General features: G+C 35.4%; 1 protein-coding gene across 7 annotated transcripts in view; it reads left to right on the top strand.

Moving 5' to 3' along the window:
* STK33 (serine/threonine kinase 33) overlaps nucleotides 1-15,833 on the top strand; it is a 258,645-nt gene that overhangs the window by 173,748 nt on the left and 69,064 nt on the right. For all 7 annotated transcript variants that reach the window (XM_037840720.1, XM_037840725.1, XM_037840722.1 and 4 more), the window contains 3 exons: nucleotides 2,535-2,610; nucleotides 7,063-7,175; nucleotides 7,649-7,734. In XM_037840720.1, coding sequence (XP_037696648.1) covers nucleotides 2,535-2,610; nucleotides 7,063-7,175; nucleotides 7,649-7,734 — 275 coding nt within the window. The remainder of the gene's footprint in view (nucleotides 1-2,534; nucleotides 2,611-7,062; nucleotides 7,176-7,648; nucleotides 7,735-15,833) is intronic.

Genomic DNA, 15,833 nt, shown 5'->3' on the forward strand with positions numbered 1-15,833 from the left:
TTTCCTATCCTTTTGCTTTTTCTCTGTTTTTCTTCATTGTAGTAGATGATTGTAACTTAAAGTCTTTCAACTTTTAGGAATTGATTGAAATTTTCTTTGTTATTGGGTACATGATCAGTTTTTGTAGATGTACTTTATTTTTTAAAGTAAGTATATTCTTGGTTTGTTGAGTGTAGAAATTTCTCTGTGTATTTATTAAATCAAATGTGATAACTTTGTGATTCAAATTTTTCATGTTATTATTTATTTTTGTTTGCCTCTTCCATTGATTTCCAAGAGGGAGTTACTACAGTCACACCAAGATATGGCTTTGACAAATTCTTTTTGTAGTTTTAGTAGGTTTAAAATTTTTTTTTTACTTAATTGATATAATTTACATATTATAATAAAACACAGATTTCAAGTGTGTAGTTCAATGAGTTTTGACAAATGTATATACTTATGTAATCACCATCCTAATGAAGATATAGAACGTTTCTTACCACCTGAGAAAGTTCCCTTGTGTTCCTTTCAGCCACCGACCCCCCCAACCCCAGCAACTGTGGATCTTATTTCTATCACCATAGCTTAGTTTGCTTGTCTACAACTGTGTATATAAGTAGACTCATACACTGTATACTCTTCTGTGTCTCTTTTTCTGTTCCACATGACTTTGAGATTTATCCATGTTGGATCAGTAATTTGTTCATTTTTATTGCTGAAAAGCATACCTAGTTCATTGCTGTTTTGCCTACTTGATATATAAAGTTTTGTAATTTTTTTAATCTTACTTGGGAAAAGACTATTTTAGATTCTGTTCATATCCTCCTGTTGGCAAAAGACATCTGGTCTATACTTACATGGGAATATATATCTGAGCACCCTGAGTTTTATGCCTGCTTGTTAGTCTACACCGATAACAAGTGAGAGAACAAGAGAGAAGACAGATGGTTTGTGGAGCTTTGCTGACTTCCTAAATGGCTTCTAGGCACAGGTCTGAGTAATATTCTGACCTCTGCTTCCCTGTGAGGTTTGTGATGACAGTGTAAGTAGATATGCCCCTGATAATTAAGATGACTCTGAAAGAGTGAGGACCAGTAATTCCAAGCTCCTGCTGTGTAGTACATCTGTATGGAGATCCTTCATTGAATCCAATCTCAGAATTGGCCCCAGTTGTAGACATGTGGCAGTAGTGCACCTTGAGCATTAATGATTCAATATTTCAGGATTTTAAGTAGAGTTAAAAAACACAAGTAGTTGCTTAAAGGAAAATACTAATTAGTTAATTTTCAAGGATTTGGAGAGCAATGGCCCATTTTGTTAGTATCTATAATTTAGCCTTTTCTTATTCTTTCTTATAGTTTGACTTTTTTTTTTTTTATTGTTTTTTAGTTCCTTTAACAATAGGCAGAGGAAAGAAGAGGAAATAAAGTTCCCTCTGGTTCATCTTGCTTTTAGTAGTTCTTGTAAAAGATGTGTGTTTGTGTGTGTGTGTGTGTGTGTGTAGGTGGGGGAGATTAAAACTGTTCTCTAAAATAAAGACATACCTTTTAGTGGGAGGCACTCTGTAGCTGTATAGCTTTAGGAAAGTCACTTATTATAAATGAACTTTAGTTTCCTCATTGGTAGTCCACACTATCCATCTCACAGAAGTCTTGGGAAGACAAAATAACATAATTTATACAAAAGTTATTTGTAAATTCAAAGTTCTGTTGAAATGTGTATACGTGTGTGTGTGTGTGTATAATCTTTATAACTGTTGTATTCTTGCTTTTTTAGAACAAAGATCTCTGATCCCTGGCTGTAGCGGTATAATAGATGTTTTTCTGAAATATTATAGGTGATTTTTAAAAATATCCAACCATCATAAAAAATTGGATCATTGAAAAATGTGCTACCCAGAGAAGGATGTTTAAAGGAACCCTTTAATAAACAGCTTTGTAAAATGGGGTTTGCAGAGTTGGGGAGGACATAGTTCCTAGACCTAACCCTGTGACTAATTGGCTTTTTATCCAGTCATGTTGCAGGATCTCTTTCTTGGTTCTGACTTTCTCCTTTAGAAAACATGGAAAATGAGTCATATTCTGTCATAGAAGTGCTGTGATGTTATTATTATTATTATTTTACTAAAGTGATTTATAACCACTTATGGTTTTTCTATAAATCCAGATTGCACATATTGGGCTTGATTTAAATTATACCCACTTAAGGTATATATTCAATTTTATTTTTGGAAAGGACTGAGGTGTTATCTTCTGCTATAAGTGCACAGTCTTTACCAAATCATTTCTTAACAATTTCAGAGGAATAAAGAGTGGTATATTTATTTACATAGTTTATACCTTCATTCCATTAGAAGCTAAATAATAGGAATGAGGATACAGTGACATCAGTTGTTAAGACTTGTGCTTTATTCATTTAACATCTGCTGTTGTTCCTTTTTTTGCCCTGTGGGGGAATAAATTACAACATATCAGTACATTTTTCATGCTTTGTTTTTAAGCATTTAAAAATCATTTATTGTATTATTAATTTTATTTCTGCTTGTTTGGCAGCCCCTGAAGTTATCAATGCCCACGACTATAGCCAGCAGTGTGATATTTGGAGCATAGGTGTTATAATGTACATATTGTAAGTAGTCTGCTAAATATACTTTAAAATGAATGGATGGTCTCTAATAAAAAACTATATAGATGTTAAAAGTAACCAATACATTTTTTAAAAAGCGACTTAAAAGCCAATTGGGAAGTCATTCTAAAAGCTCTTATTCATTGTCAGGTAACATCATTAGGCATTTTTTTTAATACTATAAATTTATGGCTTTCAGCTTTGCTCCTCCATTGCTGTATAAATACAATGCACTTGCTGTATGATCTGAGCAAAGGGAAAATTTTCCCTAACACCTTCCTGATTCCTTTCTATTAATCAAAAATGTTTTTGTATTTTCTCAGGAGACTCACTTTTTATTGCCCATCATGTAGAGGGAGGTACTGGGGCCTAACACAAGAACCATGCGTATGGACAGGGCATATGTGGGGAGTGGGCACTCACTAGATAGCTGTTCAGCCCAGGAGCCAGGGAGTATTCTGTAGTTCTTATTTCTCTTAATGTCACTGAAAACCCCAGTCATCCTCGCTCTTCCTTCTTTCCCACTCTCAGGATTCAGTCAAACCCTATGTCCTGTTAATTTCTCCTTTGAAATAGCCTCACCTATTCTTTCATTTCCCTTCACCCATATCATTTCTCCTCAAGATCCCTTTCCTAGAATTTTACAGTGTCTTTTTTTACTGTTCTCCCTGCCTCTGTTCACTCTCCACAGTCTACCCTTCACACTGCTGTCAGGGTTGTTTTTCTATATCACAAATATGATCATACTACTTTTCTGATTATAAACCTCTGACCATTCCCCCTTGCTACAGAAAGAAGTCAGAGCATCCTGGCATGACATGGCATACCAAGTCTTTCATGACCTGGAACTTCCAGTCATCTAGCTGGATATGTGGCCTTCTGCACCTGGCCTACGCTGTGGTCACTCTAGGCCACTCTTCATTGCTGAAGCACACACTGTATTGCAGGCCTCTGGGTCTTTGCCCATGCAGTTCCTTCTGCCTAGAATGTAATTTTTCTTCTCTACAAACCTCTCTCCTGGATGGCCCCAGCTTAAACATTAACCCCTCCTATTTTCCTAACTTCTTCCCCATCCCAGCAGAATTACTACATTTATTATGCATATATTTTCCCAAGCTCCACAGAGGAATTAAGGCAGCATTTAAAAATGCATGTAATAGTAAAAACTAAATGACAAATAGGGTGGGATGGGGGGATGGTTTGGGTATTCTCTTTTCACTTTTATTTTTTATTCTTATTCTGATTCTTTCTGATGTAAGGAAAATGTTTGGAAATAGATTGTGGTGATGAATGCATAACTATATGATCATACTGTGAACAGTTGATTGTATACCATGGATGACTGTATGGTTTGTGAATATATTTCAATAAAACTGAATTAAAAAAAAATGCATGTAATATAGTAAGGTTGAAAGAAAAACTAAATAAAATAGGAATATTTAACCAGGAAGGCTTGTACATGTGTATATTTGATAGAATGAGTCATTCATGTTTCTGTGTTCTCAAAGCACTTTTTGTAACTAATTATGATATTGTAATGTAAGTATTGTATCATGTGTATTGTGTCTATTTTCTTTGTTCTAAGTTCCATGAAGGGCAGAGTTCTTATATTATTCGTCTCTGTATTCTTGGTATCTAGTATAGTAGAGAGCATATAATATGTAGTCAGTGCTCAATATATATTTGTTAAATTGAATTAAAGTGAATTGTCTCAGAGGTGTTCTGAAAAGTTAGTAACCATTGTTCTGCCTCTTGGTGGATATGAACATTTTTATATTGATGCAACATTAGTTTTATGGTCATATTGAAGATTTCACTATGCACTGCCTCTTCCAGATCATTTCTAAATATTGACATCACAGTAGTTATATTTTCACAGTTCTGTGAAATGCAATACACAGGCAGTAGAAATTGGATGATTTGGTTGTAGCTGTAACTCAGATGGTCAATACACATCATTGCTCAGACTGTATAAAGTATAAACATACTCACAAAGTTTTTGATCATTGTTTTGTGCTAATTAGAAATCCTAGCACAAAAATTCTGAGCCTTAGTCTTTAATTGCAAGTGTAACTATTTTAAATTAGTGTTTTATAATCTCAAGTCATTCTAGTTACACAAGTCAAATATAATATGTGCAATCTAACATTAAACAATTTATTTGATGTTTGCTGCCTTCTCCTTGGTTTAAATTTGGTCTTAAAGAAAGTGATAGCAGATTGCATATCTTAAAAATCTTTCTCTTTTTTTAGAGGTATAATTTTAATTTTTCTGGTTCAGAGCATGGCTGCATATCACCATAATGACCTCTTTTCTTTACAGTAGACTCTTACTTAGCTAATCAGTGCCTATCCATTAATCTGTCTGAGCCCAGTGGTCTTACAGATAATTTTGTTCACCAGGAGCTCCAGAATACCCTTCCAGACTGAAGGTTATTTTCTTATTTATTAGTTACCCTGATTCTTTTATCCTTAACTGGACAATGATAATATTTTTTCAAGGTGAAATGAATCTGAATAAATACTCTTTATGAGTACTATCCTCTGCTGTTGATTCCTATGAATGCAACAGTAAAATAATAGAAGGCTTTCAGAACATTTTGCATGTCTTGGATTCTTTTTTCTGGATGTGCAGAAAATTGCTGTCATAAAATTTCATATGCTGCTGATTGACCAACCATTAGATACGTTTTTGCGTAAGTAAAATTGCAAAGAAAGGGAAAAAGGGAATCTTTAAATATAGCCCTTAAGCTATAGTTGCATGCTGTTCAGGCAGTGCAGGAGCAGCTAAGAAATTGGTAGATGTGCAAATCACTGGTTGATCATAGGCTCAATGAGCTGGGCTTTGCTGGCCTCTACTTGTTATAATAGACGGTAATTGTCCATAAGGCCATTTTTCTGGCTTTCCTGTTTTCTGTGGCTTTTTCATTGCATTTTAAAACTAAACAATAGCAAAACAAGTAAGATGAGCAAAGAGGGTCAGAATGAGCTACAGAAATAAAATATTAAAATGAGTTTGCAGAACAATTTGATAAATACTGATCTCAGCAAGAACCTATTGGTAAATGAAAAGCTCTGTTGTCCAGCTTATTTGATAAACTGCTAGGATGAAAGCAACTTTTTTCTCTAGGAAAGTCATCAACATCATTATCATGAAAAATATATCAAATTTAGACTTACTCAGAAAATGTTCTGGGACAGATTTTTAGAAAACTTAAGGAAAAGTCAACCAAAGAAAAGCAATAAAAATTAACTTTTAAAAGACTTAGAAATCATTTATACTTATCTACATAATAGACCAGCTATTTGGGTAGTACAATAAAATTGTGCCATTTTACTCTTTCAGTAATAAAATGGAAAAATATAATCCTGAGAGTTGAAGAATAGGCATGCAGAGTTGCCTCTGTGATGAGTCCAGGACCAACTTTGGTCTAGTGGTCACTGGGATAATCTGGTTGTTGTTTACAGGGCTTTGCTCAGAGGTTGGGGTTGACAATACTGATGATAGCTAGCATTCACTGAGATTGTTCTAAGATGACTTGAATTAAACTTTTAAGTACATCCTTGTAGTTTTGGCCTGGATCACTTGTTGAAGTGATAGTTTCACAGAATTGCCATGCTTGTTATGATGTATATAGTACAGTACTTCCTTTTTGAAAAGATTCTGAAGATACGCAGTTCCTGTACCACAGAATGTGCAAACAAGTCCATGTTTACTTTATACACACTGCTTATGGTCTTCCTGATATTGGTCATTATGTCTATTCAGCTTTCACCCTTCCAGACTGAAAGTCAAATCCTCATCATCTGAGTTGTTTCATCCAGACCTTCTTTATTTTGTATACCATTTTTTGAGGCACTGTGGCCATTTTAATGGGTTTTTGGCATGACTCTGTTTATAAACATTCTCAGGATTATTCTTGACTTATTATTACTAACATTTATATAGTGTTTTACAATTGATAAAACTATTACATGTTCATAGTCTTATTAGACTCTGATAATTCAGTGTATTTTTCAGTAAGTCCAGTTTCAATTGTGTGTGTACCTTAAAGGATTACCTTACCCTTGTTCACACTGAAGTGTATCTCCCCTAGGATCTGCCACTATTTCTGTGCACTTAAATTCACACATCTTCCTATATTTTAACCATATTTAAACTTAGTATTTCCCCACCTGGAAGAGCTTTGGGTCATATGCAGATCTAGAGGTTTCAATGTATACATACATACATCCTCTATCAGCTTATTTCTGCCAATGTTGAGATATGAGCCTAGCACTGATCTTGGGAAACCCCATTACTTCCATTTCTACATCCAGAGAGGTACCCACCTCCTCCTATCCCTTACTTAGATAGGAAGTTCCACCATCTCCAAGTCCTGTGGACACTTAATTTTTAAGAGCCTTATTTTCACTAGTTTTTAAAAAATAAATGAAATGATTGTTTTTGGTGTAGGTTGTGTGGGGAACCACCCTTTTTGGCAAGCTCAGAAGAGAAACTTTTTGAATTAATAAGAAAGGGTGAACTACATTTTGAAAATCCAGTCTGGGATTCCATAAGTGATAGTGGTAAGTATAGATTTCTATTATTATTTACAAAAGCAAATATAAATAATATAAGAAACTTGGCCAATAATTCAAATATTTAAGATCTCTATTCAGTCATTAAACTTACTGTGGAAATAAAGCAAACACTATTTACTTGTGAAAACAGATATTATCACTGTGATTGCTTACAGTTAAAACCTTCAACCTAAACAGAAAATACAAAGTAAAAATTGAAGAGGAAATTTGCTGATCTAGCTAATTGTTACTGTAGAACATTTAACTAGATAATTCAGGCAATAAAACTTTACTTTAGGCCTTAGAGTGAAGTTGTCTGTCTGTGCTTACTTACAAGCTGTCTATGCTGATCAAATTTATTGTATAATTGGCACTTTTCCTTCCTGTCATACAGACCTGATTCCAAATAAATTGGAAAATGTGTGGTATTAATTGTAGTTAAGATCAATAAGATTTTCAAGATTTTCCCTTGTTTGCAGCTAAAAGTGTTTTGAAACAACTTATGAAAGTAGATCCTGCTCACAGAATCACAGCTAAGGAACTACTAGATAACCAGTGGATTACAGTAAGTTATAGTACTATTGTTTATTACTTTTCATTTGGCCAAAGCAGTCAATTAGTTTCATCTTTCGACAAGTTAAAAAATTATTTCAGTCTTGATACATTTCTACAATGTGCATTTTCAAACTCTTAAAGCTATTGTCACAGTTGTTTATATATGTTTATAGAGGTTTAAATTAACTTTGCTTTACTCAATGTCATGAAGATATCATGTACAGTAGAACAGAGCTAAGAAATGCTCATTATTAAAGCTGTGGACTATTGAAACAGTCTGTATAGTTCTGTAATGTAAAGCACTGGAACTGTGAGCCTCTCTTTCAACTCTTTTAATGCAGGAAACTTTCCTAACAGTGACTGTTATTTGGTTTGAAATCTTGAGTAATTATCCATTTGCATATTGCTTTCCCCAGTGGACTAAATGCTTCAAACATAGACTCTGTGTCTCAGTGATCTTTGCATTCCTGCACCCAGAATATTAGGCATGTTTGGTCACAATAGAAACTTTGGAAGAGGCTGCTACTTACCTCCCAAAATTTATATTCTCTTTCTTCTCTGGCAGAAAGGCTCCTGACTTTTAAGTGGAAACATTGCTATTCAGTTGAAAGACTTTATTCCCCAGCCTTTTTTTTTTTTTTTTAATATGAATGCATGTCAAAGATTTTTATTCAACTTACTAATTAATTCTAGGAAAGAACTGTAGAGTCCATCAGTTAGGAATACTGATATAAATTTGCTAATAGGTAGATGGAAAACTGGCTGTCTTATCACAGGGCAATCAGATGTGTCTTTGTTTGACTTCCTATTTACTATTGATTTGGGTATTTTACAATCCCCAGCCTTCTTTACAGCTAGTTATTGTGATAGTCAACATAAGTGGAAGTGTCTGCAGTTTCTGGGAAGTGTCCTTAAATGGAGAGAAGAGGGCATTCCTCATGGCATTCCGCATGGTCTTCGTCTTTCTTGGTGACTGGAATGCAGATGCCATGGCTGGAGTTTGAGTAGCCATATTAAACAGCTACAGTGGAATCCAAAAACTGAGGATGGCAGAGCAATAAGATGTAAGGGACCGAGGCTCTCAGCTCACAGAGCTGCCATACCAGCCCTGGACTGTCTGCCTCGAGAATGTTTTTTTATACATATATTTTAAAATCAGAGATGTTGTAGGTTTCCAGACTTTTTTATATGAGCAGGAAACAAAATTCTGCTATGTTTAAGACACTATAAATACGCAGTTGAACCTAATCCCAAGAAAGAATTGCTGAATGAATGAATTACTCAGGAAATAAATAGGTTTGCAGGTTATCTCCAAAGATATCTGAGAACTGATATTGGAGATTTCTGGAGACACATGGAAATATTGCTAAGCAGTATTCATCTATGGAAAAGATTGTTGAACATCTATTATTTACCAGATACTCTGTTAAGTACTGAGGATACATGATCTGATTCCATTTTAAATGTAAATTAACATATGATTACATTCTTAAAAGATCACCCTGGCTGTTGGATGAAGAATGGCTTAGAAATAGGAATTATCCAACTATTGCAGTAATATTATCGAGAGATGATGGTGGCTTGGATAGACTGGTAATAAAGATGAAGAGAAATAGATGTGTGATATATTTTAGAGGACAAGACTTGGTGAGGGATTAGATGGGGGATGAGGGAAAGTGAAGAATCAAGGATGACATCTAGATTTTGCTTTAACAACTAGTTGGACAGTGGGGCCATTTACTGAGATGTGGAAGAATGTGGGAGAAATAGGTCCCGACCCCTCCCCCCCACCCGCCGCAAGGAGAAGGGTAGCAAATAAATATTAGATCTGCTAAGTTTGAGATGCCTATAAGGCATTTCCAAGTGGAGATATCAAATAGGTAATTGAATGAATGAGTCTGGAACTGGAGGAGAGGTCTGTGCTGGAGAATTTGGGAATTTATTAGTACATAGATACAATGTAAAGCCATTGGTTAGAAGAGACAAATTAGGGAGAAGGTGCAGATAGAGAGGAGAAGAGGCCTCAGCACCGTGCTTTTTGACGCTACAACATTTAAAGGAGGAGGAGCTAGCAGTGGAGGCTGAGAAGGAATAGCTAATGATGGAGGAAAATAAAGAGAATGGTGCCAGAGAAGTTAAGTGAGAATAATATCTGAGAAAGTGAGAACAGCCAGCTCTCAGGTGAATGATGTTGAGAGGTCAAGATGAGAAATGAGGTTTTCATCAGACTTGCCAACAAACAAATGGGCTTTCAAGCCCAGGTAAGTTTAGATACCATGAATTTATAGTGGTATTACTCTTCTTTTAAATTCTACAGCTTTCCCTTGGCATTTTCTAATCATTTTTGAATACTTTTTTTTGTTTAAGGACAAAATACAGCTTTACTCAAAAATGGGTTATCTTTCCTCTTCGAAGGTGCTGATCTCTTAAAGGAAAATAGGCAATAAGTATTTCTGGCATAGAGTAATTGTGCAAATGAGCTAACAGATCATTGAAAAACTATAGATTTATAGCATAGCAAAATACAAAACCATAAAACAGGTGGTCTGCCTTAGAAATTCTCTTTCAGCATCACACAACATTTGGGTTTAATCATTTAATTATTTAATTAGTATAACTTTATTTTTGGTTTTGGTCATTTTTTCATAAGTCCATTTTTGAGCCTATGTAACATTTGTCTCTTTAAAGTCTTTGCCAAATGAATAGAGAAGTGACAATGTGTATTATTATCAGGCTATCATGAGGAGTTCAGCATTTAGAAGTTTAGAAGAATACCAGAATTTTACAAATTTCTGAAAGGCAAAACTTTTTTTAAGTACGTGAAGTGTTACTTCCTATAATTCATAGCCTCTTTTGAAATAATCTAAAGAAAACATGATAGTGTTCTCAGTGCCTTGCTGCTTTAAAACTAGAGCTTGTCTTTTGCAGTACCTAACACATGGTAACATTTTTTTTTCCAAAGAGCTTTATTGGATAAAAAGTTTCTATAGTTTAGCCCATCAATTGTACATTTTTCAACATGATTCTTAACTGGAAAGTATTCTGAGAAAAATAATTGTTTCTCTATGTACAAGTAAGTGAATGGAATTTAAAATAAATGCATATTGTCATCCTGATTTCAAAAGTCAAAGATTAGATGTTAGGGAAAGCAGTCAGGAAATTACTTCCCTAGAAAAAGTACGAGTTTGATGATGACTTCCATTACCAGAGAGTGCCTATTATTCTCTTACATCTGTTTCTTCCTTTTTGTCCTCTTTACTGTCAACCATGGTTCAGGGGATTATTGCTTCTTATTAGATAGTTGCAGTTGCCACCTGGTATCCCTTCAAGTCCCTTGGTGACAACTAACACCAAGAATCTACATTTTAAAAAGCTTCCCAGGTGTTCTAGATTGCTAATGCTGCCAGAATGCAAAACACCAGAAATGGACTGGCTTTTATAAAGGGGGTTTATTTGGTTACACAGTCACAGTCTTAAGACCATAAAATGTCCAAGGTAATGCATCAAAACTCAGGTACCTTCACTGGAAGATGGCCAATGGCTCTAGAAAACCTCTTTTAGCTGGGAAGGCATGTGGCTGGCGTCTGCTCCAAGTTCTGGTTTAAAAATTGCTTTCTCCCAGGACATTCCTTGCTAGGCTACAGTTCCCCAAAAATGTCACTCTTAGTTACACTTGGGGTATTTGTCCTCTTTTAGTGTCTCTGGAGCAAGAGTCTGTTTTCAAAGGCCATCTTTAAAATGTCTGTCATCTGCAGCTCCTGTGCTTTCTTCAAAGTGTCCCTCTTGGCTGTAGCAAGCTTGCTCCTTCTGTCTGAGCTTATATAGTGCTCCAGCTATCAAGGCCCAGGCTGAATGAGTGGGGCACACCTCCATGGAAATTATCTCATCAGAGTTATCACCTACAGTTGGGTGGGGCACGTCTCCATGGAAACACTCAAACAATTCCAATCTAATTAACACTGATAGGTCTGCCCACACAAGATTACATCAAAGATAATGGCGTTTGGGGGGACATAATACATTCAAACTGGCACACCAGGTATTTCCTATGTCCACTTATAATTAAGAATCACTGCTACAAATTAAGGAAATCATTTTTCTTCTATTGCTTGACAAAAGGTAGTTCCCATATTTGAACTTATTGATATTATTCATACATTCAGTAATTTCAACTGCTATGTTTTGGTGCCTACCAGGCCCTGTTCTAGGTAACAAAAAATAGTTAAAGATGTATAAGACAGGTCTCTGACATAAGGAAAATTCTATCTAGTAAGGGAAACAAGCTATGAAAAGATACAATGGAAGGAAGAAAATGATAAATGGCATAAATTGCTAAATGACCAGAGGTACAGAGGCAAGCGTGTGTGAAATCAGTGAAAGTTCGATTTGACTGGCTTAGAAAATGTTTGCAGGAAAGAAGTAGGAAATGAGACTAGAAAAGGAAAGTAAATTGTGAGACTAAAGAAAAGAAAATCGTGAGGGGACTTGAATCCCAGGTGAAGTAGTTTTAACCTCATTCCGTAGATAGTGAAGAGCATTTGGATGCTCTTTGAAATGAAAGAAATTATTGTTGTGGTGCATCAGTCTGGCATCAATCTTTATAATGCATCGATCTTTAAAATGGGACAACTTTCATTTAAATGTCTGTTGATTTTCACTAGTATCTTTTGATCTTATCCATCAGGCACTATAGGGGGGACAAAGATGAATAAAGCACAGTCCCTCTTCTTATGTAATTTACCACAAGTTATAGTCTTTACCTTGTTATAGTTACACTTTGTAAAGGCATTTGTAATCAAGGTACAGAGTCTAATTTCAGAACAATCTTTCCTACTGTGTGAACAGGGCCCTTGTTCATTAATTTACAAATTGTTATTCAGGTTTTGGTCATTAGCTTTCGACCTTTAGCCTTAACACATACACTCTATGTAAAAGGATGGACATTTTCTGATGCTTAATTAATTGTTGGATTTTTTTTTCCTCCTGTATATTTTCATCCTAAATCTTACTTTTATTTCACTGTATTTAGTTTTTCTTAAATTGTGAATTATCTTTTGCATATGAATATGCTATTGAGTCTTTCTTTATAGAAGGTTTTTATAAAGATTATGTTAGGAAGAAGTTCATGAGCCAGGGCACTTGGGGATTATTCACTATTCAAATTATTTATATATTCAGTACTCATCAAGTATTTATTGAATAACTACAATGTGCTGTGGAGGACACAAGATAAAACTGCCACAGTCCCTGCCCACAGGTTACCCACAGCCTAGAAGAAATTTTAAGACAAAAACATATGTTACCAGGGTAGAGAATGATAAACCCACAAGGATGTAAATGTAGTAGTACTGTTAAGTTTCCAAGAAGAAAGCTATTATTCCCTTCAGGGAATTATAAAAAATACTTAAAAAGGAAGGTAGCATGTGATCTGACTCTAAAAGAATGGGTAAACATAGAAATTAATGTTAGAGTCGGTGTTAGAAGGAGTAGAACTTGAAGCAGAAGGAACATCACAAAGGCAAAGAAGTGGAAAAAATGAAGTATACTTAGAGAATAGTTAATAATTCTGTTTTTCTTGAACTGTGGAAGGCATGTAGAAGAGTAGTGGAACGTTAATCTGAAAAGGCAGGTTAGAGCAAACCGAATTACACAGCTCATCAAAAGGATTATGACCAAATGGGATTTATCCCAGGATTGCAAGAGTGGTTCAACACAAAAAAATCAGTCAACAGAAAACACCACATTACGAGAATGACGGAAAGAAAAAACCACATGATCATATCAATTGATGTAGAAAAGTTATTTGACAAAATCAGGTATCCTTTTTTGATAAAGTCACTCAGAAAACTAGGAAAAGAAGGAAACTTTTTCGACATGATAAAGGACATATATGAAAAACCCAGAGCTAACATCATATTTGATGGTAAACAACTGATAACTTTTCCCCTAAGATCAGAAACAAGATAAGGGTGCCCACTTTTACCATTGCTCTTCAGCATTGTACTGGCAGTTTTAGCCAGAGCAATAAGGCAAGAAAAAGAAATAAAAGACATGGAAATGGGAAAGGAAGAAGTAAAACTATCCCTATTTGCAGATGATACGATCCTATATAGAAAAGCCTGAGTAATCTACAAGACCACTACCAGAGCTAATAAATGAATTCAGCAAAGTGGTGAGTTAAAAGATCAACACACAAAAATCAGTGTTGTTTCTATATATGCAATGAATTGTCTGAAAGGAAATCACTAAAACATTAAACATTTCATTTATAATAGCAATTGAAGGAATAAAATATCTAGAATACTTTTTTTTTAGTTTTCTATAATAAACATTTTTTTCCAATTTTATTGAGATTTATTCACATACCATGCAATCATCCACAGTGTACAAATTTGTTCACAGTACCATTGTATAGTTGTGCTTCATCACCATAATCAATTTTTGAACATTTTCATTACTCCAAAAAAACTAAAACTAAAAGTAAAAGTGAAAAAGAACACCTGAAACATCCCATCTTCCCCATTCCACCCTATTTTTTGATTAATTTTTGTCCCCATTTTTCTACTCATCTGTTCATACACTGGATAAAGGTTTTCACAATCACACAGTCACACTGTGTAAGCTATATAGTTATATAATCATCTTCAAGAATCAAGACTACTGGGTTGCAGTTCAACAGTTTCAGATATTCCCTTCTAGCTATTCGAATACACTAAAAACTAAAAATGGATATCTGCATAGAGCATAAGAAAACCCTCCAGAATGACCTCTCAACTCCATTTGAAATTTCTCAGTCACTGAAACTTTATTTTGTTTCATTTCTCTTCCTGCTTTTGGTCAAGAAGACTTTTTCAATCCCACAGTGCTGGGTCCAGGCTCATCCCCAGGAGTCATATCCTGCATTGCCAATGTGATTTACACCCCTGGGAGTCATGTCCCACACAGGAGGGAGGGCAGTGAGTTTATCTGCCAAGTGGGCTTAGAGAGAGAGAGGCCAATTTGAGCAAAAAAAGAGGTTTCTGGGGGGAGACTCTTAAGCACAATTTTAAGTAGGTTTAGCCTTTTCTTCACAGTAACAAGCTTTATAAGGGCAAGCCCCAAGATCGAGGGCTCAGCCTACTAAATTGGTAGTCCTCAATGCTTGTGAGAATATCAGTAATTCCCCAGGTGGGGAAATTTAATATTTCCACATTTTCCCCCAGTTCCTCAGGGGGGCCCTGCAAATACATTTTTGTTCCCTACCCAAATTACTTTGGGAAATATTGGGGTTTCACACTAACCTGTACACACCTATCAGATCCCGCTTCCTATTCTAAGTTCCATATAATTATGGTGTTTGAATAAACTGATCATACAAGCTAAATTATTTAGTGTGCTACAGAAAATATAGATCCTGCACCAAATAAACATCTCTTGCCTTGGTCTCACACAGAAGTTGAGGTTTTAAAACACAGTCAATATTGTCCTTTACCTTTTGGCCTGATTTGCTTAGTCTTACCACATCCACTTCATCCATGTCTCTAATTGAAGTCTAAACTCTTTTTCAGGTTTTTATCAGTTGCTGTATGAGTTAATAACTGCCTTTCATAGCTGCCAAACTCTAACTCTGAGTCTCAGGTGTCACACAGATACCCAAAATTCCAGAGACCAAGCAGGTTATACACAAAAAGCGCAGCATCTCAGAATTTAGGAATAGATAGCTTACAATCTAGGGACTTTAGAATAAGTGTTCCTCTGATAACTTGTGCTCTAAGATTCAATTCTCAGAGTTTACACATTACAGTTACTCCATGTTAGTGAGGCTTTATGTTTGTCTTTTTGTTTTTGCCGCTTTTCACCCAAAATGCTGTCCTCAAGATCCGTTCACCGAGTTGTGTGTCTCACAACTTCATTCCTTCTTGCATCCACTCAGTAGTCTATTGTAGGTATACACCACAGTTTGCCATTCCATTTATCAGTCGATGTACCCTTAGGCCACCTCCATCTATTAGAAATTGTGGATACTGCCTCCATAAACACCAATGTGCAAATGTCCATTCATGTCTCTGCTCTCAGGTCTTCCAAGTATACACCCCATAATAAGGTTGCAGGACCTTATGGCACCCACAT

Source organism: Choloepus didactylus, chromosome 6, assembly GCF_015220235.1.
Source record: "Choloepus didactylus isolate mChoDid1 chromosome 6, mChoDid1.pri, whole genome shotgun sequence".
NCBI classification, from domain to species: domain Eukaryota; kingdom Metazoa; phylum Chordata; class Mammalia; order Pilosa; family Megalonychidae; genus Choloepus; species Choloepus didactylus.